This window comes from Pollachius pollachius (assembly GCF_949987615.1).
Source record: "Pollachius pollachius genome assembly, chromosome: 4".
Classification (NCBI taxonomy): Eukaryota; Metazoa; Chordata; class Actinopteri; order Gadiformes; family Gadidae; genus Pollachius; species Pollachius pollachius.
In genome coordinates this window covers 33,988,660-34,013,233 of record NC_136937.1, presented here as the reverse complement: position 1 = coordinate 34,013,233, position 24,574 = coordinate 33,988,660, and the positions used below count along the sequence as shown (strand labels likewise).

Sequence of the window (24,574 nt, the reverse complement as noted above, 5' to 3'; positions counted from 1 at the left end):
TAACAAAGTATTGAGATGACCTTTTGTTATTGACCAAATACTTATTTTCCACCATAATTTGCAAATAAATTCTTTAAAAATCAGACAGTGATTTTCTAGATTTTTTTTTTTCATTTTGTCTCTCATAGCTGAGGTTTACGTATGATGAAAATTACAGGCCTCTCTCATCTTTTTAAGTGGGAGAACTTGCACAATTGGTGGCTGACTAAATACTTTTTTGCCCCACTGTATATAAGCATATATAAGTTTGAGATAGATAGAGATATATATATATATATATATATATAAGCAGCTCAAGCTAAAGTTTAAATGAATATTCTTCTGTCCTTACTAAAAAGGGGAGTAGTTATAAAGTGCAATTGCAGTAGGTAAAAAAGTATTCTTAAATCTGTCCTTTCTGCAGCTTAGCTGTCGTAGCCTCCCACTAAAAACACTCTTTGGTTTACTCACTAGATTGTGCAAGGGATGCATGTTATCGTCCATAATACTCAACAATTTCTATACCATCCTTCTCTCCATCACCACCTCCAGGGACACTACAGCATTCCCCAGCACATAGCCAGCCCTCCTAATCAGCTTGATAAGCTTTTTAGAGTCACAAGCCCTGATGCCGCTGCCCCAACTGATGGCTGCAAAGAAAATGGCACTTGCCACAACAGACTGATAAAACATACATAACATTTTGCTACACACATTAAAAGACCTAAGCTTCCTCAAGAAGTAGAGTCTGCTCTGACCCTTCTTGTAGACAGCCTCTGTTTGTTGCTTCCAGTCCAGTTTATTGTTCATGTGCACACCCAAGTATTCATAGCTCTCTACCACCTGCACTTTATCCCCAAGGATAGAGACGGTGCTTTGCTCAGGCCTGACCCTCCTGAAGTCCACCGCCATTTCCTTGGTCTTTGTTACATTTAAAACAAGGTGGTTTTCCCCACTCGATGCAACAAAGTTATCCACCAGCTGCCTGTATTCTGTCTCATCTCCACCACTGATACACCCCACTACCGCAGTATCGTCAGAGAACTTTTGTAATTGACAAGCCTCAGAGTTATACTGGAAGTCTGAGGTGTATAGTGAGAAGAGGAAAGGGGACAGCACAGTCCCCTGCGGCGCTCCTGTGCCACTGCCTGCCTGCTCAGAAACAGACCTCCCCAGCCTCACAAACTGGGGTCTGTCATTCAGGTAGTCCATGATCCATGATATTGTGGTGGTGCCTACCTGTATCAGCTCCAGCTTCTCACATAACAGTACTGGCTGTATGGTGTTAAAAGCACTTGAAGAATCAAAAAACATGATCCTCAAAGTGCTTCCCGACTTGTCTAGGTGAGAGTGGGCTCTGTGGAGTAGGTAGATGATGGCGTCCTCAACCCCCACCCTTGGGCGGTATGCAAACTGCAATGGGTCCAGATAGCTGGTCACCTGTGGAGTCAGGTGGGCCAAGACCAGCCTCTCAAGTACCTTCATGATGTGTGATGTTAGGGCAACTGCTCTGTAGTCATTGAGGACAGAGGGAGAGGGTTTCTTGGGGACTGGAACAAGGCAGGATGTTTTCCACATTACTGGCACCCTCCCCTGGCTGAGGCTGAGGTTGAAAAGATGCTGTAGAATGCCACATAGTTGACCTGCGCAGGCTTTCAGAACCCTGGGGCTGATGCCATCTGGACCTGCTGCCTTGTTCTGGCCTAATCTCTCAAGCTGCATTCTCACCTGGCTGCTGGAAACAGACAGACAGGTCAGAGAAGTGTGGGGTAGTGATGGGTCTTGGTGGGGGTTAGAACATGTTGGGGGGGCAGTAGGTGATGTCTCAGTTACTTTGGGCGGGGGGGGGCTTTGTGAGTGGGGAGGATGTAGGGTCTGTGTGGCTATCAGAGGCCGGGGAGGTAGCCAAATGCCCCGTGCTGAACCTTTTAAAGAACCCCTTCAGCTCATTTGCCCTTTCCTGACTGCCTTCAACCTGATTTCCTTTCACCTTGAAACCGGTTATGGGTTTCATACCGTGCCACGCATCCCTTATGTTGTTCTGCCTGAGCTTTCCCTCCAGCTTCCTCCTGTATGCCTCTTTGTTTTCTCTCAGCCTCACCCTCAATTCCCTCTGTACGCTCTTCAGCAACTCTCTGTCACATCCCTAAATGCCTTCTTCTTCTTGTTTAGCAGACCTTTTAAGTCGCAGGTGATCCAGGGTTTATTGTTTGCAAAGCACCTCACTTTCCTAGCAGGTACCACATCATCGACACAGAAGGAGATGTACTCTGTTATACAGTCCGTCATGGAGTCAATGCTATTCCCATGTGGTTCTGCACTGCTTCTTGGTGGTGGGCCTGCCCCTCCCCCTGATGACAGCCCTGCTGTCTCCGGACGCAGCTATTTGATAAATGCTAGATGATAAATCACGCATTTCCAAAAAAAAATGAAATCGAGTCTGATTGTCAATAACAATGCGGGACAACGTCTCAATTTGCGGGACGCGTTCAAAGTCATGGAAATGCGGGACTGTCCCGCACAAAGCGGGACATCTGGTCACCCTAGTCTCTTGTGTAGTGATGATTTGTATTCATACCCGATTAATGTGTTAATAAAGAACGTCATTTATCGTATGTTAAATGTTGAATGTTTTATGGTTTTTGTCACAAAGTATCCATCCCATCAGAGGGGGCGAGAAGGGTGGTAAGATGGCTTTGGGGAACAATATGTTTGACCCCAGGCTTCAACACCCGTTCAGCATGGTAGTATCAGGACCATCAAACACCGGCAATACCTACTTTGTCAAAAAAGTTTTTGAAAATATGATTGTCTATTTTCAGAAAAGATGAACAATATAGTATATATTTATTCATGCTGGCCACCTTTATATGACGAATTGGTTAAAATGAGGTTCATTAACGTTGTGGAAGGGATCCTTAAATCTCTGGGGCGATGATTCAATCTTAAAATCCAATACTAGATATCTGCTCATTATTGATGACTTGATGAATGATGCTTGCAATAATTTAGAGGTTCAGCATGTTTTATAGGACAGCAGCCTGAAGGATAGCGGGACGGCGGCGCTAGGCAATAGGACAGCGACCTGAAGGGTAGCGTGCCGCCGAGCGCTTCTCAATATGCAGTAGGCCTATTACATCTACGACTACAGCAAATAAGATCAGACAGATACATTACAATAACAAGATATACACACGTGGACAAAATTGTTGGTACCCCTCTGTTAATGAAAGAAAAACCCATAATGGTCACTGAAATAACTTGAAACTGACAAAAGTAATAATAAATAAAGATTTACTGAAAATTAACCAATGAAAATCAGACATTGCTTTTGAATTGTGGTTCAACAGAATCATTTTAAAAAACAAACTAATGAAACAGGCCTGGACAAAAATGATGGTACCCCTAGAAAAGATTGAAAATAATTTGACCATAGGGAAATGTTAGACTAAGGTGTGTCCTCTAATTAGCATCACAGGTGTCTTCAAACTTGTAGTCAGTCAGTCTGCCTATTTAAAGGGTGAAAAGTAGTCACTGTGCTGTTTGGTGACATGGTGTGTACCACACTGAACATGGACCACAGGAAGCGAAGGAGAGAGTTGTCTCAGGAGATTAGAAAGAAAATTATAGACAAGCATGTAAAAGGTAAAGGCTATAAGACCATCTCCAAGCAGCTTGATGTTCCTGTGACTACAGTTGCACATATTATTCAAAGGTTTAAGGTCCATGGGACTGTAGCCAACCTCCCTGGACGTGGCCGCAGGAGGAAAATTGATAACAAAATGAAGAGACGGATAATAAGAATGGTAACCAAAGAGCCCAGAACAACCTCCAAAGAAATTAAAGGTGAACTCCAAGGTCAAGGTACATCAGTGTCAGATCGCACCATCCGTCGTTGTTTGAGCCAAAGTGGACTTCATGGGAGACGACCAAGGAGGACACCACTGTTGAAAGCAAATCATAAAAAAGCGAGACTGGAATTTGCCAAAATGCATATTGACAAGCCACAAAGCTTCTGGGAGAATGTCCTATGGACAGATGAGACAAAACTGGAGCTTTTTGGCAAGGCACATCAGCTCTATGTTCACAGACGCAAAAATGAAGCATACCAAGAAAAGAACACTGTCCCTACTGTGAAACATGAAGGAGGCTCAGTTATGTTCTGGGGCTGCTTTGCTGCGTCTGGCACAGGGTGTCTTGAATCTGTGCAGGGTACAATGAAATCTCAAGACTATCAAGGCATTCTGGAGAGAAATGTGCTGCCTAGTGTCAGAAAGCTTGGTCTCAGTCGCAGGTCATGGGTCCTCCAACAAGATAATGACCCAAAACACACAGCTAAAAACACCCAAGAATGGCTAAGAGCAAGACATTGGACTATTCTGAAGTGGCCTTCTATGAGCCCTGATCTAAATCCTATTGAACATCTGTGGAAAGAGCTGAAACATGCCATCTGGAGAAGGCACCCTTCAAACCTGAGACAACTGGAGCAGTTTGCTAATGAAGAGTGGGCCAAAATACCTGTTGAAAGGTGCAAAAGTCTCATTGACAGTTACAAAAATCGTTTGATTGCAGTGATTGCCTCAAAAGGTTGTGTAACAAAATATTAAGTTAAGGGTACCATCATTTTTGTCCAGGCCTGTTTAATTAGTTTGTTTTTTAAAATGATTCTGTTGAACCACAATTCAAAAGCAATGTCTGATTTTCATTGGTTAATTTTCAGTAAATTTTTATTTATTATTACTTTTGTCAGTTTCAAGTTATTTCAGTGAACATTGTGGGTTTTTCTTTCATTAACAGAGGGGTACCAACAATTTTGTCCACGTGTGTATATAACAAGCTCTGTATCTGACCATTGAAAATCCACTTCCGCCAATGTGGATCAGGTAAAACCAGACAATATTAAAATATTTATAACATAAAAACTAGGCTATACGTAGGCCTATAGCATATCATACATTTGATATGTATATAGACTAGAGTTAGACTACATGTAGGCTACGGTTGTCAAATTCAGCCTCTGCTGCATAATTGTATTGTAATTGTCTCTCAAACATCTTGACCGCTCGTATCTCTAGAATTGATACATGATGGATGGCTTCCTGTATGAGCTGGACGCCTCCCTAGGCTCAGCATCCCTCCCTAGGATGGGGAATAGAAGGATAGGATAGAAGATTCTCTAATCGCCATGGACATATGTGGCCTGTTGGTATGAATGTGTGAATTGTGTCACAATATATATTCAAGTCAAGTTCTCTCCCTTTTTTGTGCATTCTCCACTTAAAAGAGATAGGTGTATCCACTCAGTGTTCCTACTGGGTTTCACTCAATAAACAAACTGTTTCCTCTTTATTTTATTTTATTGACGTCTCCATTGATGGTCAGTTGCTGGGTTAATACTCTTGGATGTAGTTCTCTCGAACTTTAGTTGTTCAACTGATTTTTCAGCTGCTTCATCAGCCATGATTATGTCTTGCTACGGGTTGTTCAGATGTGAACTAGGAAAGTGGAGGTAAGTGTAACTCCCCAATGGTGCTTTATTGTTGATTTCTGCTCCACTTGACTTTTGCTTCCAAGGATTTCAGGTTATGGCCTCTGCTGTTCTAGCTTTAAGCTCCTGAACTATGTCCTGGCCAGTTTTCCAGTTCTAGCGGTTTTTCACTGTCATGTTCTCTCCCTTTTTGTGCATTCTCCACTTGAAAGAGATAGGTGAATCCACTCAGAGTTCCTACTGGGTTTCATTCAATAAAAAAAACTGTTGCCTCTTTATCTTCTTTTATTGAAGTCTCAATTGATGGTCAGTTGTAAGTAATTCAGTTGTTAGCAAGGTGAACAAAATTTTAAATAATTATTTCCCTTAAATTAATCAAAGTGCAGAATAAATTCTCCCACTGTTAAAAAAAAACTAAAATTACGGTTCTAAATATAAATATATATAATATTTACTGCTTATTTAAATAATAACATACCATCATAATCCTTTTAAATATGAGCTGACTAGACAATCATTTACCATAATTCAATCAGTTTAACTTAAACTATCATCATATTGTGGAAATTGCATTAAATGAAAAAGACAATTTCTCCCGTTGAGCACACAAATGCGTGACTCGTTCCTTTCGTTAGACCAAAACAGGAAGTCAAAACGCGCTGCTAGTAGAAACAATCCCGCATGGGGCTCTACGTCATGAGACGTTCCTAACATTTAAAAGGGACAGCGATCCCTGAACAACCGAGACAGTAAACGATATGCCTACAACAGTGTATAGAACAACACTTAACAACATAGGGGAATTATGATAGGTTACACTCACTACACACGACCCCCAGAATTCACCAACAGAAGAAAACAAAAACCAAACAGTCACCGCGGAGGCGGGCGTATTAACCAGCCACAACGGCTGTGTCGTACAGGAGGTCGAGGAGCCACAACCACAGCAGGTGGCCATGACACGGGTATGAGGCCTGGAGTCTGGGAGTCCGGGGAGGGAGGGGAGCAGGGGGCGGGGGCGGAGCTTGAGGTCGTCCGCGTCGTGGGGCTGGGCCAATTCAATGGGCCTGGCCAAGTCCAAGTGAGCTGGCTTGAGGCGGTCAATGGAGAGTCGCTCCGGTTTGGCGCCCATGTCCACCATAAAATGTTTGTCCCCCGTTTCCAAAACCCGGAACGGGCCCTCGTAGGGCGGGCGTAGCGGTCCCCTGTGGGCGTCGTGGCGAATGAAAACGTAGTCGGCATTCCGAAGCCCAGCGGGGATGTGCGACTGAGGGAGACCGTGACGGGAAGTGGGGACAGGTGCGAAAAGCCTCGCATTGTCCAGTAGCGTGGACCGCTGGAGAGTTGGGCTTTAGTTTTCTGCTGGGGCTTTAGTGTGGCGAGCATTTTGGCCCACCCACTGCTCGTAGACGGCACCGGCAGCGTAGTCCGAGGCCTGAGGTGATGTCGATGGAGGCTGTGGGAGAAGGATGTGCCAGCATGGTGGCGTTCGCCAGGGCTACCTTATTTGCAAGAAAAGCCTTGTCCCTGCTCTCAGTCCAGTCCACAGCGTGCTTGGGCTTACCTTGCAAGGCCTTATGCAAGGGTCGCATGAGCTGGGCGGCTCGAGAGATGAAATGGCGGTAAGAATTCACCATTCCGAGGAACTCCCGCAGGGACTTGACCGTGAGCGGGCGTGGGAACTGTGCGACCGCCTCCACCTTCGATGGGAGAGGGGCTGCACCGTCCTTAGTGACTCTTTGTCCCAGGAAATCGATGACGAAGAGACCAAACTGGCACTTGGCGGGGTTGACAATTAGCCCATGTTGGCTGAGCCGCTCAAAAAGTGTCCGGAGGTGCGCCAGGTGCTGGGATCTGGACGTGCTCGCCACCAGGATGTCGTCCAAGTACACAAAAAGAAAAGGCAGCTCCCGTAAAACATCATAAGTCCATGAGGCGTTGAAAAGTTTGAGCCGCGTTTTTAAGGCCGAACGGCATTCGCAGGAACTCAAACAGACCAAACGGCGTGATCACTGCTGTTTTGGGATCGTCCAGTGGGTGTACAGGCACCTGATGATATCCCCGGACAAGGTCCACCTTGGAAAAAATCACCATACCAGCCAGGTGTGCCGAGAAATCCTGTATGTTCGGGACCGGGTACCGCTCAGGCGTCGTTGCCTCATTTAGCCGCTGGTAGCTGCCACGCGGGCGCCAGCCGCCGCCGGGCTTGGGGTCGATTTGGAGGGGTGAAGCCCACGGGCTGTCGCACCGGCGGACTATAACCAGGCATTCCATGTTTGCAAACACAGCCTTTGCAACTGCAAGCTTGATCGGGTCGAGTCGCCGAGCACGGGCGTAGACGGGTGGACCAGCAGTTGCGAGATGGTGCTCCACACCATGCTTCACGGCAGACGCAGAGAAAGTGGGCTGAGTGAGGGCTGGGAAACTGGCAAGCAGATGGTGGAAATCATCTGAGGAGGAGAGCATGCTAGGCGTATGGAGTCGTATAGAGTCAGCCCCGCTGAGCGTGCACGCATAGGAACAAGACGTGATGGCGTCAATCAAACGGCGGTTCTTCACATCCACCAACAGTCCATGCGCACAGACCTTTGCTGTAACAAAGTCCCAGTCAAACCGGTGCCCTCCGAAACACAAAGTACCTTTTTTCATAGGTACGGATGGGGCTACCATTAGCAGCTTCCATAGGGGGAGCGTGGCCGTCGGTCACCATGTCCAAACGGGATGCAGGCAGGGTCCGTGCTCACCCATGAGATCCAGCATACGGTCCATGAGCTCAGATGGTTTGCTGTCACTGAGTCCTTGAAGTGAGAAAAGCCTGCTGGCTCTCTCAGCGTCCGACAGTTCAAACGTCTTCAACAGGTGGGCTTTGAGTGCCGTATACTTCTCCCTTGCCGGAGGATTTTTAAGGAGGCTCACCACTCTGGAAGCTGTTGAATTTCCGAGAGCTGACACAACGTAGTAGTACTTTGTCGTATCCGCGAGTTTGGGAGCAACAGCGTTCGCGGTCATGGTCGTGTCATGTCTCTGGATACGTCCAACTAACGTTGAGGTCACCAGTGTGGAAATTGCATTAAACGGAAAAAGACAATTTCTCACGTTGAGCACACGAATGCGTGCCTCGTTTATTTTGTTAGACCAAAACAGGAAGTCAAAACGCGCTGCTAGTCAAAACAATCCCGCATGGGGCTCTACGTCATGAGACGCTCCTAACGTTTAAAGGGACAGCGATCCCTGAACAACCGAGACAGTAAACGATATGCCTACAACAGTGTATAGAACAACACTTAACAACATAGGTGAATTATGATAGGTTACACTTACTACAATATTACCAATGAAAGTCCATACATCGACCACGCTGGCATTTATAGGGTTCACCCAAGCATTGCCGACCGGCCCCGTGGCTAACGCTATGGGGCTAGCGCTCGCACAAACATTCAATCCAATTGTCCACAGTCTTTGTTGATGAGCTCGATTTCTTACCGCCTGCCCCTCTGGTGTTTGTAGATGCCTTGGTTGCACGGGATTAACTTTTTTTGGAAAGGACGAGCACTAACTTATTTTTAGCCGCCTCCGAGTTACTTCCGTGTTTTGGTGTTGTGTTTCGCCCATTTTATAGTCCGTGCGCAACATGGACTGGACAATGGTTCTTTCCGGTTTGTGGGTTTATTTTGGTCATTCCTTTGGTTTGACATGACAATATAGGCTACCTGTTTATAATCCGAGAAATGCTCCCATCCAAAATGCATGTGTTTACATTTCGTTCTGTGCAGTAGGCCTATAATAAAGTTGGACAATCGATTCTGGGACACGATTCAATAGATTAATCTTCGTGAGCAAGAGCAGGAAATGTTTTTGAGGGGGTCTGCAGAAAAAAACTGTCAAATATCCCTAATACACTACATTTACCCTTTGATGCATTTGTTGTTTTGACACATCCATTGTTATCCTGCAGTAATCAGCCCAACAGCCCCGAAACGTTAACGGCCCACCGGGAATTCTCCCAATTCTCCCGATTACCACTCTGCCACCGTGTGTATGTGTGTGTGTGTGTGTGTGTGTGCACGCACACACACTGATGAAGAGGGAATGGAGGCTCCACCTTTGTGTGTGTGGTAATATCCTCCCTCCACACACTGATGAAGAGGGGATGGAGACTCCACTGTTGTGTGTTGTGACGTGTTGGAGGAAATGTCTCCAGAGGTCGGAGCTTATTGTACCCCAAGCCACCAGTGAGGAAGAGCCAGTGGGGGACTGAAGACTGGGTCCAGGTCAGGACCCCTCAGAGACCTGGGACTGAAGACTGGGTCCAGGTCAGGACCCCTCAGAGACCTGGGACTGAAGACTGGGTCCAGGTCAGGACCCCTCAGAGACCTGGGACTGAAGACTGGGTCCAGGTCAGGACCCCTTAGAGACCTGGGACTGAAGACTTGGTCCAGGTCAGGACCCCTCAGAAACCTGGGACTGAAGACTGGGTCCAGCTCAGGGTCCAGGACCCCTCAGAGAGCTGCTGGGACCCAAGGGGCTGGAGGGACATTCCAGGTGTGTTGCTAGGACAACCAACAGAAAGCTCTGGAGAAACATCTGCTCAGCTTGAAAGAGTTAAACTGAAGAAAGGGGAAGAACCATCGGCTGAACACACGAGAACCTTCAGTTGGATTCACTGAGTTGTTTATTACAATTATGCTTCATTAACAAATACAACAGAAAAATAGTCCCTTACATGTACACAATAAATTCAAGGACTAAAATCATAGAAGAAGCAGGCATTACAAATCATCAACAGGTGTGCACGTATCTTTAATAACTGAACATGTTCTGCGGCCGTTTGCTTCCCAAGAGAACACAAGGAATCAAGATTCAGTTTAAAGTCATTTACAGCATACAACATTATCCCACAGACCTCTTGGTTATTATGAATAAAATATAAAATCTGATTTAAATCAGGTGTAAATCAGGATCATGACAAAAATGATATCAGAGCCCTTAAGACCAAAACTGGGGATGTCTGAAACTATACAAACATTCACCATCAATAGGTGTTTTATATACATTTCAAATAATAAATGTGCTTAACTAACTATGGAAGATCTTAAAAGTTTTCTGGTTTATCATGCTATACTTTACGAGACAGAGAGAGAGAGAGAGAGAGAGAGAGAGAGAGAGAAAGAAAAAGAGAGAGAGGGAGACACAGAGACATGTGACATGTTTATACATGTGTGTTTATACGTGTGTGTGTGTGTGTGTGTGTGTGTGTGTGTGTGTATTCCGTATTTATGTGTATTCACCCCAGAGACCGAGGATGAGGAGAGAGAGAGAGAGAGAGAGAGAGAGAGAGAGAGAGAGAGAGAGAGAGAGAGAGAGAGAGAGAGAGAGAGAGAAAGAGAGAGAGAGAGAGAGAGAGAGAGAGAGAAAGAGAGAGAGAGAAAGAGAGAGAGAGAAAGAGAGAGAGAGAGAGAGAGAGAGAGAGAGAGAGAGAGAGAGAGAGAGAGAGAGAAGTGAAGTGTGGGACCCACAAACAAACCAACTTTTTGACCAATGGGAAAAACATTCAATTGAAATTGCAAACACAGAATTTTGTAAAAGCATTCTATAGGTACACAGGACAACCACTAACAACGCCTGCAGAGCTGAATTAGGTCAGTATCCACTTCTATTAAAAATCCAAAAACGATCAATTAAATATCGGATACATCTAAAACAAAGTGACCCCCACTCCTTCCAGCACAAAGCCCTGCAAAGCCAAGAGATGAACAGGAGTCCTCTCACTCAGCTGGTCCTGAGGCTCTGTCCACAGACAGGTTCCCCCCCTGCTCTGCCTCAGGACCAGTCGGAGAACATATCAATTAGACTCAACCAAATTATAAAACATCAGAAACAAACCTACCTCACCCATTGGAACACTAAAACACACACACAGAGCCAAATGCAGTGTTATCTGGCCCTAAATAGACAGTACACTGTGGCCCCCTACCTGACCACAGTGACTGATGTTAGACATAGAGTGTTGTTAACAAAGTACAGACTGAGCGCTCACAGCCTGGCCATAGAAACAGGCCGCCATAAGAAGTCATGGCTGCCCCAAGAGGAGCGGCTGTGCCAGCAGTGTGAAGAAGCTGCTGTAGAGACCAGCAGCACTTCCTCCTACACTGACCCAAATTCAAAAATGTCCACGAAATATACATTAGCAAATTCGGCCAAAAACACCCACATTTTATAAACTCCCATGTAGACCAACTACAAATATTAATGGGAGAGAGAAAAGAGAGCTCCGTCCTCGCAGGACAGTTTATTTCAGCTTGCCACAACATGAGAGGATGACATTCTACACCAGGCCTCACTGTTGGATTGATTAATGATTATTAGTAACCTATAATGCGTTTTATGTAGCTCTTCATTTCATTAATTTAAGGCCTTTTTTTTTTAATATATGTACATATGTATATCTGTATGTTATGTTATATTGTTACAGGTTGATATATGTACATATTGTTCTGACGTTCCATATTGTTATTATCGTAATATTTGTAATACTGTAATGCTTTGGCAACACTGTTTGGTTTACCAATAGTCATGCCAATAAAGGTTTTTTGAATATGAATTGAATTTGAGAGAGAGAGAGCGAGACAAAGAGAGAGCGAGAGAGACACAAAGAGAGAGAGAGAGAGAGAGAGAGAGAGAGAGAGAGAGAGAGAGAGAGAGAGAGAGAGAGAGAGAGAGAGAGAGAGAGAGACTATAACTGACAGAGATAATGAGCCACCAGGCCATAACCCCCCTCACCCTCACCCTGAACCTCACCCCCCCCACACACCCTTCATGTGCCCGTGTGTGTGTGTGTGTGTGTGTGTGTGTGTGTGTGTGTGTGTGTGTGTGTGTGTGTGTGTGTGTGTGTGCGTGTGCGTGTTTCTATAACTGACAGAGACGCTGAGGATGTGGTTCCCGAGGAGGGCCCTACCCCCACCCCAGGGAGGAGGTCCTCCACCCCAAGGACCCCACTGAGGACCCCCCCTACCGCTGAGGGATCACAGAGACGCTGCACCTCCACCCTACCCCCACCCCAGGGAGGAGGTCCTCCTGGGTGAAGGAGGACCAGAAGGTGTGGAGGTGTGTCAGTGTGTCTGAGGACCCTCCTCCACCTGGGGACACTCTGTAGAAGGACAGAGAGCCAGCAGGCCGGTCCAGATACACTCCTACTCTGGTGGAGCCAGCGGGGGGGGGAGGGAGGTCTGTATATCTACCGTTGTACCGGGCAGAGTAACGAACATCAGAACAATAAAGACTCCAGGACTTGTTGTTCCATCCAAGCCAGCTGTCATCACCCCCTCCTCTCCTTGTGATTCCTCTGTATGTCACTCCTATCCTAACATCTCCTTTCCTCTCTACCTCCCAGTAGCAGCGGCTAGTCAGAGCCTCTCTACCCAACACCTGGGGCTGGGAGTCAAATCTCTCTGGGTGATCCGGATACGACTGGTCCTCTCCGGCCCCTGTCACCTTCCTGTTGTCCTCAGACAGAGAGAGTCGTCTGTGGGCCGTGTTGGGGTCCAGGGTGAGTTCACAGGCATCTGAGGGAGAACCAGACATGATGAGCTGCTGAACCCTTCTTCATCCTCATCATCATCACTGGTACTGTTCTCCTGAACATGACATGTGAGGGGGGGGGGGGGGGTCATGTGATGTTATAGTAACGCTATTGCTTCAGACTCCACCTACACCCCCCCCCCTCCCCCGAGCCCAGATGTTATCTTCATGATGATTGGACAGTATTAACATATGGAAGATACATGATGTCAGCCATCATCCTCATTCCCAGTAGGATCTGATCTCACTTCCTGCTGTGTGGATGGACTTTCCATCTCAGTAGTGAGTGTGTGATGTGATGAATCAAACAGACACTTACATCTCTGTGGAACTGGTTTCAGCCTCCTCACTCCACCGTGCTCCACACTGGGGGGGAAACAAAGTGAGAGCAGCATGTTGAAACATTCACCTTCATCATCGGCCGTCTCATCACGTTGTACACAACATGAGTTACAGCTGCCTCTTCAAACCACTTCATCTAGCAGCGGCTTGAATCCTCGTAGGAGACTTTGTCCCTGAGTGGTGAGCTGTCCTCTCCATACCTGAGAGTGTCCAGTCTCCAGCTTGGATCCTCCAGTCCAGCAGAGAGCAGCGCAGCTCCAGAGTCTCCTGGGTGATTGTAGCTCAGGTCCAGCTCTCTCAGATGGGAGGGGTTGGAGCTCAGAGCTGAGGCCAGAGAAGCACAGCCTTCCTGTGTGACCAGGCAGCCAGACAACCTGCACGCACGCACAGACACGCACAGTTAATAAACAAATCGTACCGTTATACTTCCCTTAAAAATAGAAAAAAATGAAAAAATGGTATATAGGGGATTCGAAGCTATAGCCCCGGATCTTTTGGGAATAGCCCCGGATCGCTGTGCCGTCAAAAAAAACCCCCCAAAAAAACATAATGATGAAAATAGCCCCGTAGAGTTCAATTCTTTGTGGTTGCGTTACCAGCAGCCACAGATGCAACATTGTAGCCAGTGAAAACCGCATCATTCTGACGTGTCCATATATGGGCAGATTTAGAATAATTTGTTGCAAAATGTTGCAAATTCAACGTCGGTATTCTGTCTTCTCTATGCATAGCGCATCTCGTCGATATTGCTGTTTCGTGCTGCTAGCCTTTTAGTGAGATCAGAGTGTTGAGATGGACAGTAATAAAATATCTTTGGTAAGATGGATGTAAGAAGAGAGACCCGCAGTGAGTTCAACCCGGTCCACTTGACATCGGGTAGGTGCATGACAGTGGCACCGTAAAATAAATAGCCCGGGCTTTTATTTGTTTCAATCACTGAACTTTAGAACAAAACTCTTGCTCAGCAACGATGGGAAATACTTTAACATTTATTTTTCAAACCAGTATGAATATTACTGTACATGTTTACCAGGCAATCGAATAACGCCTACACACACACACACACACACACACACACACACACACACACACACACACACACACACACACACACACACACACACACACACACACACAATCGGGAGAGTTGGGAGAATTCCCTGTGGGCCGGTAACGTTTCTGGGCCGCCGGGTCAACGTCACAACCAATTCCATTTTGTCTAGAGGGGAGTAACTGAGCGCCCCCTCCCGAAGTGGTACAGCCCAGGTCGGCCTTGAACTGCGATTGGTCAGAAAGACGTAACAGCTATTATCAACATTGAACTCTCGTGCAGGCTTGAACACAGGGTTTATGCAGAAATTCTTAAGTTGAATTTACTACCTTTTAATACCTTTTTAATACCCTAACCATATTTTTTAATACCAGCACGACTTCAAGAGGTGTCTTGCTTCGTCCTGAAGGGTATTATTTTCGATAATGACCGGCGATGCTCTATACATTATTACACGGCTCCTTGCCAAAACAGCAGAGAAATAGTCCGCCAAAGACGTTGACGTCGCTCAGAAACCTGACGCGCTGGGGTTGATAAATTACGGGACTACTTACGGAGCGATAAGAAGGACGTGAATCAGGCAAAAAATCCACTTTCCTTGACAGCGGTCAAGTTCGGTATGCATAAAAGTACCGACTGACCAATTGCGAACTACTGCAGCTGCTGATCCCATCCCTCTAAGTTATAAAGTAGCCGCACCCACCCCAAACCAATCGGAATAAGTGTATACATGTTGATTATAGCGGACTACACCACCTCTTCTATTCCGCATGGAATTATATTCCGATCAGAGAATTGTATTCTGATTGAGCTGTTCTTCCTCTTCTAATCGGATCAGAAGTGTCCATGTAAACGCGGCTGTCTACCGGTCACACCGGTCTCACGGTAACGTCAAAATCCATACCGTAGCACAAATTCACACCAGTGTACTTTCTATAGAGGGATTATCAGTCTACGTCACTCCCCGCTCTACGCCCATGTCATATGCAGGAAGAGACGAGAGAGACAAGAGCCGCAGTCATGTCTTGTTGTGCGGTTGGTTCCACAAACCGTTTTATTAAGACTGATTATCCCATTTATTCTACTTCTTGCTTGCCAACATAATAAAACAATTCAAATACTTTAATAATTATGCTTTTTCTTATTCGTATTGCATGCTTATTAAATGTATACTCTGTTTGAGTTCATCTCCCTCTAAAAGTAGTCCCCTTTAATTACGATCCATCAAACATGTTTTTGACACCTCTAAGGGCATTAACCCGCTTATACCATGGTCACTTGCCGAAGAAAATAAATCAAGATCATTCATTTATATTTTCATGCGTTTTACAATCCAAATATAAAGTTTTTCACATAAATAGGACGGACCTTACCTACGACTTGGCAATGGGAGGTATTTTAGTAAGGTGAGCTATGAGCCAGAGAGCTAACGTTGTGGATTGTACATATTTAGAATTCGAAATCCGTCCCAGCCTTTATACCACAGATATTCTAGGGTCTATAGTATATAACCGCGTTATCTGATTACAGTTTAATTCATTTTCCACAATTTAACAGCTCTCGTTTTGAAGAATAATCACCGCGCCATTCGTTTCAATGGGAATCGCGACGGTCCATACTTTCAACATAAAGTGTACATATTTACAATTCGAAATTCGTCCCAGCCTTTATACAACAGATACTATAGGGTCTATAGCATATAACCGCCTTTTCTGATTACAGTTTGATGTAACAGTAATCTGACAACATCGCTAATAAACACCGCAACTGCAAATTAACCACACAGAGGTAACCATGGCAACCAGTCAAACAAACACGCGCATCCGCCGTGTTGATAAACAAATAATCCCCCGATACGTTTATACCGTACAAGTCTTTAAATATCGATTCCTCCGGCCAGAGGTCCGAACATTTGCATTTCCCCATTATTGTCTTTCAAATGACTTTGAACTAACAGAAGCGAACTTGCGAAGTGGTTTGGCAGCAAGCCAGCCGGGTATATCCGGTTTGTTTCAGCGCGCACACCGCGTGACATCATTGATATCACTCAGGTCCTACTGCAACATAAAAATAAATCCACGCAAGTTTAGTAATTTTAGGAGATAGGTCTGCATGTAAATTACACAAATTAAAAAACTCATAGGCCTTGTTGGAAATTTAATACCTTGTCAGATGACGTTTATAACTTTTGAATACTTTTTAATGGCCTTAATTTGGGCTAATTTCATTTAATACCTTTCTATACCTTTAACAACTCCGCGGAAACCCTGGAACAGAGTGACACACAAACAAACACAAACACACACACACACACACACACACACACACACACACACACACACACACACACACTTTTAAGGAGTTTTTCACCCGCTCCGTATCTAGCTTGTTCCACGCTTTAAGCACCCAGGCTACTAGTATGCGGCGAGCTGGGGCTCTCATGTTCCCCCCTGCGGTGTATTCCTTGTCCGCATCCCCTGCCATCCAGTTGTCATACGATTCATGCAGACTGGCTGTGAACGGCTGATTCCATGGATGTACTTTGCGTGTGCCGGGTTTTCCCGCCGATGTGGCGAAGCTGTATCTGCTATTGAGAGCTTAAATAAATGAACTATATAAGTTGTTTATGAACAATTATTGAAGTTTAACATTTTGTTAAGAAAATTTGACAACTGACAGATGCAATATTGTAGCCAGTGAAAACGCAAAATTCTGACTTGTACATTTATGGGCAGATTTAGAATCATTTGTTGCAAAATGTTGCAAATTTGATTCTCTATGCATAGCGCATCACGTCGATATTGCTGTTTAGTGCTGCTCTAGTTTGCACAGATTCAGGAGTCCCGCAGATTGAATTCAACCCGGTCCACTTGACATCGGGTACGCGCATGACAGTGTTTATTTGGCTACAGGCTTTTCTAATGCCTCATTTTGGCTGCTGGTGCATGTGGTGCACTTTCCTATCCTTAACGTCAACATTAACCTACTCAGTAGGCCTGCCCTGACGTGAGTCAGACATGACGATTGGTCTTTCCTTTACTTCTCAAACTACATTACAATTGCATGTTCATCAGCCGATTTTCAAATTTTCTCGGGGGAGAAACCCCCGAACCCCCGTTTTGAAAGGACTCTTACTTCTGGGCTACAGCCCCGAATGTTTTCAATTGCTAGCGACGCTCCTGGTGAAGAGGCCAGCATCTGGGTGAGAGGCGTCCTGCCTGATTCTCCTGGCCCTAGCCCTCCCCCTCTTGCTGTATGTATATTCCAGGGTGGGGAGGGTTAACCTAATGGTTCGCTCTGCTGAGCGGTCTCGTGCGGTGCAGCTTCCATACCAGGCTGATATGCAGCCTGTGAGGATGCTCTCCACAGCTGCAGAGTAGAAGGTCCTCAGGATGGAGGGGAGACCTTGAACTTCCTCAGCCGCCGGATGGGGAAAGATGCGGATGGATTCCTCAGCATGAGGGGGAATGTAGACCGCCATGGGGATGATTGCTGTGAACTCACGGGGCAGGTAGTGTGGACGACACAAGATGGTCAGGTGTTCCTGGTGTGAGGAACAGCCAGTGGAGAGGACGCTGGTATTCCTCGGGTCACTTTTCTTGTTTGTCATGAGACAAACTCCGCCGCCTTTGGATTTCCCGGAATCTTCTGTTCTATCCTTGCGAGCGATGTGGAAGTGCTCGGCTGGTGTGACCGAGTGGTCCGGTACAGAAGGGGACAACCAGGATTCAGTAACATAAGATGTTGCAGTCTCTGATGTCCCAATGGAAAGCAATCCGTGCCCTGACATCATCCATCTTATTTAACAACGACTGAACATTCGCGAGCAGAATACTCGGCAACGGAGGATTATATGCCTTGCTTCTCAGTCCGTTCCGGATTCCGCCTCGTGGAATTTTGTGTTTTATTAATTAAACAAAAATATATTAGTCAATACATTAGATCCTTATGTTATTGTATATTGGGTGTAAAATGTACGGTATTTAATAGGTTTTTTTTGTAGGGTTTGTGACGCAAATCAGCATATAAACTGTAATATCCGCACATAGCCACAAGGGAGCAGGGCCAAACATATAAGCTGTAATAACCGCACATAGCCACAAGATGGCAGCACCATCACACATACGAGGAGGTCAGAGGCGGGCGCTCAACACCCTAGCCAATCAGAGCACGTAGTACGTCATAGAGGCCACGCCTGCCCCGTGTCTAAGGAGAGAGCTACCCAGAACACATCAGACACTCTAGAGGCAGAACATCTATTAGAGGACCAACTAAGCGTATCTCCACGCGTTCATATACAACACCCCTCCTTTAGCTCCAAATTACCAAATAAAGTGAGTTAAAAGCCATCCTTATTCGATGAACTTTTCTAAAAGAAAACGACAGGTTTGTAAACCAATTTGTATGTTAATGTTACATTTATTGTAGTATATTGTGTATTGTATTGTAATACATGTTATCAGTGCATCTAGATGTTTTGTATGAGAAGCAAAGACAGCATTTGTGGGTGCAGGGGTGTCAGTTGTGTGCTGCTTCACTTTACGTGCGCGCTCAATGAATCGTTTCTGCCTCACAGGCTTTATTGTTGCTCTCGCGCAGGGGCGCTGCCTGGCGGGGAAAAGTGGTACTGATTCTAAGGGCCCAGCCCAACGCAGCACGGCCCACGGCCCGCGGATGGCAATTAATAATATAATATATTATTGCCTTTTTTTTTTTTTTTGAAATGTCTTGAAATCTTTTTTTTTATCGACTGTTTTTTGTTTTGAAAAAACAGTCGATAGATGTTGGGGGGGGGGCCCAAAATTAGAATCTTTCATAGGGCCCAAAATTCCTGGCAGCGCCCCTGCTATCGCGATCAAATAACTGCTGACCGCAAGTGCAGTTAAAGTGTTTACAATAATGATTTGTGCGCACGGATGTGTTAGTTGTTCGCCCGTCATGTTTTCTTGCGCCTTTTGTCAGTGATGTGCCGTCATAAACGGTGCAGGCCTGTCTGGGCTCAGTGTTGCAACACAATAGACTCTTCGCTCTTAACACGTGCAAGAAAAAGTCCTGGTACCGTTATAGGGAGTGGAGAAGACTGAGGTTTCCGTCCAAAACATCCCAGACACAAACAGAAACACCAATAAAACCGGCCCCACATACACTCTCTCCCGTACTCCTTTAACCGTCAAACAACTAAGAAGTAAATGTATAAACATCATATTGCTGGGCGATCTCTATGGAGAATAAAGTTCTCTCCTCCTTTGTCTCTTCCCTCTCTCTCCTTTTTCCCGCTCACTCGTGACCTCTCACCCTTCCCCAGATGACCCCGAAGTCTCTATATCAACCCATCCTATTGGTTGAACCCAAATATCATCAATATAACCAAATGTACTGAACATGGTTACAAATGTTTTAAAATAGTGAGTTATCTCTTCAGCCTGGTTTAGCAATATGACAATGTTATTCTGGAACCAATTAATATTTGTGAATAAATGTTTTGTAATTTGAATAATGAATACTAAACATATTAAGCTTTTAAAATACATTTTGTTGACAATTGAGTAATATAACTGTTCTGTGATATGGATTGTAGTGCATCTGCATATTGATGAAAACTGACCTGAGGGTTTCCAGTGTACAGTGTGGACTCCCCAGTCCAGCAGAGAGCAGCTTCACTCCTGAATCCTGCAGATCATTGGTACTCAGGTCCAGCTCTCTCAGACTAGAGGAGTTGGAGCTGAGAACTGAGGCCAGAGCTTCACAGCATCTCTCTGACAGATGACAGCCATTGAGCCTTCACACAAAATAAACACAACCTGTTAGGAACTGTAATTAAATTATAGGAGAATTATAACCAGCTTTTTTAAATACATGAAATAATAAATAATATGAATAACCTGGATCTTAAAATATCAAGACAAAGATTTCACACAGATGTTAAATTATCAAAAAAAAAAATATCATTATACTTCACTTAAACATAGTTTTATTAATAGGTTATTAAACTTTATTAAACAACTCTAAACCGCACTTTACTGTCTGACTACATGATAATCAGAATCTTATACAACATACACATTATACCATCATTAACAAACTAAGAATATAATGTGTACCTAAACTGTCATGCCAACAAAAATATAAATTTGTTGAGTTATTCTTATGAAAACAATGTATTTATGACCTAACCTTTCTGGATGTAAATCTGTTAAATGTCTTCTGATATTGAACCTTTTGGTGTTATTGTTTGACCATTGGGTAAAACTGACCTGAGAGTTTCCAGTGTACAGTGTGGACTCCCCAGTCCAGCAGAGAGCAGCTTCACTCCTGAATCCTGCAGATCATTGGTACTCAGGTCCAGCTCTCTCAGACTAGAGGAGTTGGAGCTGAGAACTGAGGCCAGAGCTTCACAGCATTCCTCTGACAGATGACAGCCATTCAGCCTTCACACAAAATAAACACAACCTGTTAGGAACTGTGATTAAAATAACATAAATCTTTAAGTTATTCCATAATGAAGGAATGTGATTAGTTTAACAAAAAATACTACATAATAAGATGTATAAATGTTCATTATATATTCAATGTAAAATGTTAAATAGTTGTTTAGTTGAGATTGGAAATGTTTTTAAATGAAAACTACTTCTACGTTCTATTGTTCTGAATATTCTCTTATGTGCACTGTAATACATTAAACGTTAATAGGACATATACAGAGATGTTTTGTATATTATTATATAACTTAACTTAACTTTATTCTGTTATGAGTAGAATAGTAAAAGATGTTGTTGAACTTAGAGATCTTTTGCATATTATTTTAACCTTATATTTTAGTTTTATGTATATTGTGTTGTGTGTATTTTAATTCCTGTTACGAGTGAACCTACAGAGATGTTTTGGAGGCTTTGATCACTGGCAGCAGCCTCAGAAGACCCTCCTCTGAAGCAGAGTATTCTTTCAGGTCAAACACGTCCAGCTCCTCTTCTGATGTCAGTAGGATGAAGGCCACAGCTGACAGTTGAGCAGGGGAGAGAGTTTTTTGGGGGACACTTCCTGATGTCAGGTACTGGTGGATCTCCTTCACTAGAGAACGGTCGTTCAGCTCATTCAGACAGTGGAACAGATTGATGCTTCTCTCTGGAGAGAGATCTCCTTTTATCTTCTCCTTGATGTAAGACACTGTTCCTGTATTGGTCAGTGAGCTAGTTCCCGTCCGTCCCAGCAGACCTCGTAGGACAATCTGATTGGTCTCCAGAGAGAGGCCCAGGAGGAAGCGGAGGAACAAGTCCAGGTGTCCATTCTCACTCTGTAAGGCCTTGTCCACAGCACTCTGGTAGAGGAGGAGGAGTTCATCTTCCCCAGAGGTGGGTTGTTCTTCTGAGAGCAGATTGACCCCAGTTTTGATGAAGGACAGAAAGACATAAAGGGCAGCCAGAAACTCCTGGATGCTCAGATGGACAAAGCAGAACACCTTGTCCTGGTACAGCCCAAACTCCTCTTTAAAGATCTGGGTGAACACTCCTGAGTACACTGAGGCTGCTCTGATGTCGATGCCACACTCTGCCAGGTCTGCCTCGTAGAAGATCAGGTTTCCTTTCTCCAGCTGGTTAAAAGCCAGTTTTCCAAGAGAAACAATGATATTCCTGCTCTCTGAACTGAAGTGTGGACCTGTTTCAGCTCTCCTAGGATACTTCCTGTCCCCCTGTATGGACTGAACCCTCAAGAAGTGGATGTACATCTGAGTCAGGGTCTTGGGCATCTCTTCGATCTGGGATTCGAAGATGTTCTCCTGAACTGTAGCAGTGATCCAACAGAAGACTGGGATGTGACACATGATGTGGAGGCTTCGTGATTTCTTGATGTGGGAGATGATTTTGTTGGCCAGCGTCTCCTTTTTGAATCTTTTTCTGAAGTACTCCTCCTTCTGTGGGTCGGTGAACCCTCTCACCTCTGTCACCATGTCAACACACTCAGCAGGGATCTGATTGGCTGCCGCAGGGCGTGTGGTTATCCAGATGCGAGCGGAGGGAAGCAGGTCGCCCCTGATGAGGTTTGTCAGCAGCACGTCCACTGAGGTCGGCTTTGTGACATCAGTCCAGATCGGATTGTTCTGGAAGTTCAGAGGAATTCGACACTCATCCAGACCATCCAAGATGAACACAACGTTGAACCGGTCGTATCTGCAGATTCCTGCTACTTTGGCCCCAATAAAGAAGTGATGAAGAAGTTCAACCAAGCTTAACTCTTTCTCTTTCACTAAATTCAGCTCTCTGAAAGTGAGGAGAAATGTGAAGTGTATGTCACGGTTGGTTTTGCCTTCAGCCCAGTCCAAAGTGAACTTGTGTGTTAAGATGGATTTACCAATGCCGGCCACTCCAGTTGTCACTATTGTCCTGATTTGTTGATCTTTTCCAGGTAATGGTTTAAAGATGTCTTCACATTTGATTGGCGTTTCTTCCTTGGCCTGTTTCCTGGAAGCTGTTTCAATCAGTCTGACCTCATGTTCCTTGTTGACTTCTCCAATGCCTCTCTCTGTGATGAAGATCTCTGTGAAGAAGTCATTCAGATCGGTTTTCTCTCCTGCTTTAGGGAGTCCCTCAACCACATGGCGGGATTTCTTCTTCAAATGAGACTTGACTTTATGTTGGCACTCGACAGCAGCAAATTCTAATTGAGAATGAACAGAAGACATCAGTTAGTGGATGGTGACATCAGTGGAAGCATGTCAATATTTCCTGTAAAATGATCAACCTCATGATATTTATTGGCTTCATTACTTGTGGTTCAAGAAGCTGGTCGTGACAAGGACTGGATAATTTATTTATAATTTTGTTTTTTATTTCCCCAGCAAAATGATTCGTCTAATTCTATAAGAATGATAGTGAAAAGTGAATTGATAGTGCAACAAGATAGTGCTGCATCTTTTCCACTGAGTTGTTATGCTGTTGATTTGCAGTTTAATGTTTACAATTCTTTAACCTGATGGACACACAATAACTTTACATATCTGGATCAAACCATTTAACCTTATACCCCCACAATAACCCTCCATATCTGGATCAAACCATTTAACCTTATAACACACAATAATCCAATATATCTGGATCAAACCATTTAACCTTATACCCCCACAATAACCCAATATATCTGGATCAAACCATTTAACCTGATACCCCACAAAAGCCCTTCATATCTGGATCAAACCATTTAACCTGATGCCCCACAATAACCCTACATATCTGGATCAAACCATTTAACCTTATACCCCGACAATAACCCTACATATCTGGATCAATCCAATTAACCTTATACCCGACAATAACCCTTCATATCTGGATCAAACCATTTAACCTGATGCCCCACAATAACCCTACATATCTGGATCAAACCATTTAACCTGATGCTCCACAATAACCCTACATAGGAATGTAAAAAATATTACAGAATGTCATTTAGTCTGAACAGAACAAATAAGAGTCTCATACTGCTCTTTGAAATAATTATTCATTCTGTCTTCAAGATAAGAGTCTCTTCTGCATTTAAAAAAGAGTCTCTTACTGTCCCCCAGTGTGTCGGCCAGTTCCTCCTGGTTCATCTCCATCAGGCAGAGCTTTGTGATGTCCACCACTCCCTCTATGGCGCGCCTCCTCTGCTCCTCCTTCTTACCATCCACCTCCTCCTTCTCCTCCCTCTGACTCTCTGAGCATTGTGGGTAATCTGAGAAGAGATCCCTCCAGAGCTTCTTCAGCTCCTTGTCTAGGAAAACGTGTGCGTTCTCCTCAGCCCTCTGGAACAGAACAGACATCAAGGAGAACTTTACTGTGAACTCACTGAGGACATCAGAAGCATCTGTCCTGGATTCACGTCCGCTGGTCTAAAGAGGGAAGCCTGGAGACTATGAGCTCCACAAGAGATGCTTTCTGATGTTTATGTAGAGCTGAAGTGAAATGTCTTGGTGGACATTTACACACCTTGATCAGCTCTGATTGATGCTGCTGTAGAGACCTGGTAACCATTGAACTCTTCTGGTGTGATCTGTGGGGAACACACACACACACACACACACACACACACACACACACACACACACACACACACACACACACACACACACACACACGCACGCTTTGGATCTATTTTATTTTTCCTCA

At 44.7% G+C, this 24,574-nt stretch overlaps 2 protein-coding genes across 16 annotated transcripts in view; both read right to left on the bottom strand.

The window, feature by feature from the left end:
• LOC307074772 (NACHT, LRR and PYD domains-containing protein 3-like) overlaps window positions 1-24,574 on the bottom strand; it is a 408,596-nt gene that overhangs the window by 286,325 nt on the left and 97,697 nt on the right. For 14 of the 15 annotated variants that reach the window (XM_079735098.1, XM_079735097.1, XM_079735103.1 and 11 more), the window contains 5 exons: window positions 24,395-24,458; window positions 23,982-24,210; window positions 21,311-23,090; window positions 20,693-20,866; window positions 20,044-20,217 (listed from right to left, as the gene is read on the bottom strand). In XM_079735098.1, the coding sequence (XP_079591224.1) occupies window positions 20,044-20,217; window positions 20,693-20,866; window positions 21,311-23,090; window positions 23,982-24,210; window positions 24,395-24,458 (2,421 nt within the window). The remainder of the gene's footprint in view (window positions 1-20,043; window positions 20,218-20,692; window positions 20,867-21,310; window positions 23,091-23,981; window positions 24,211-24,394; window positions 24,459-24,574) is intronic. The other variant, XM_079735096.1, reaches the window with a different exon arrangement.
• On the bottom strand, window positions 12,082-18,028 carry LOC307075092 (stonustoxin subunit beta-like; the record flags this gene model as incomplete). The annotated part of the gene is made up of 4 exons (XM_079735597.1): window positions 12,082-13,029; window positions 13,365-13,411; window positions 13,588-13,761; window positions 17,943-18,028. Coding segments are annotated over 4 exons (861 nt in total), but the record flags the coding sequence as incomplete, so codon positions are not given.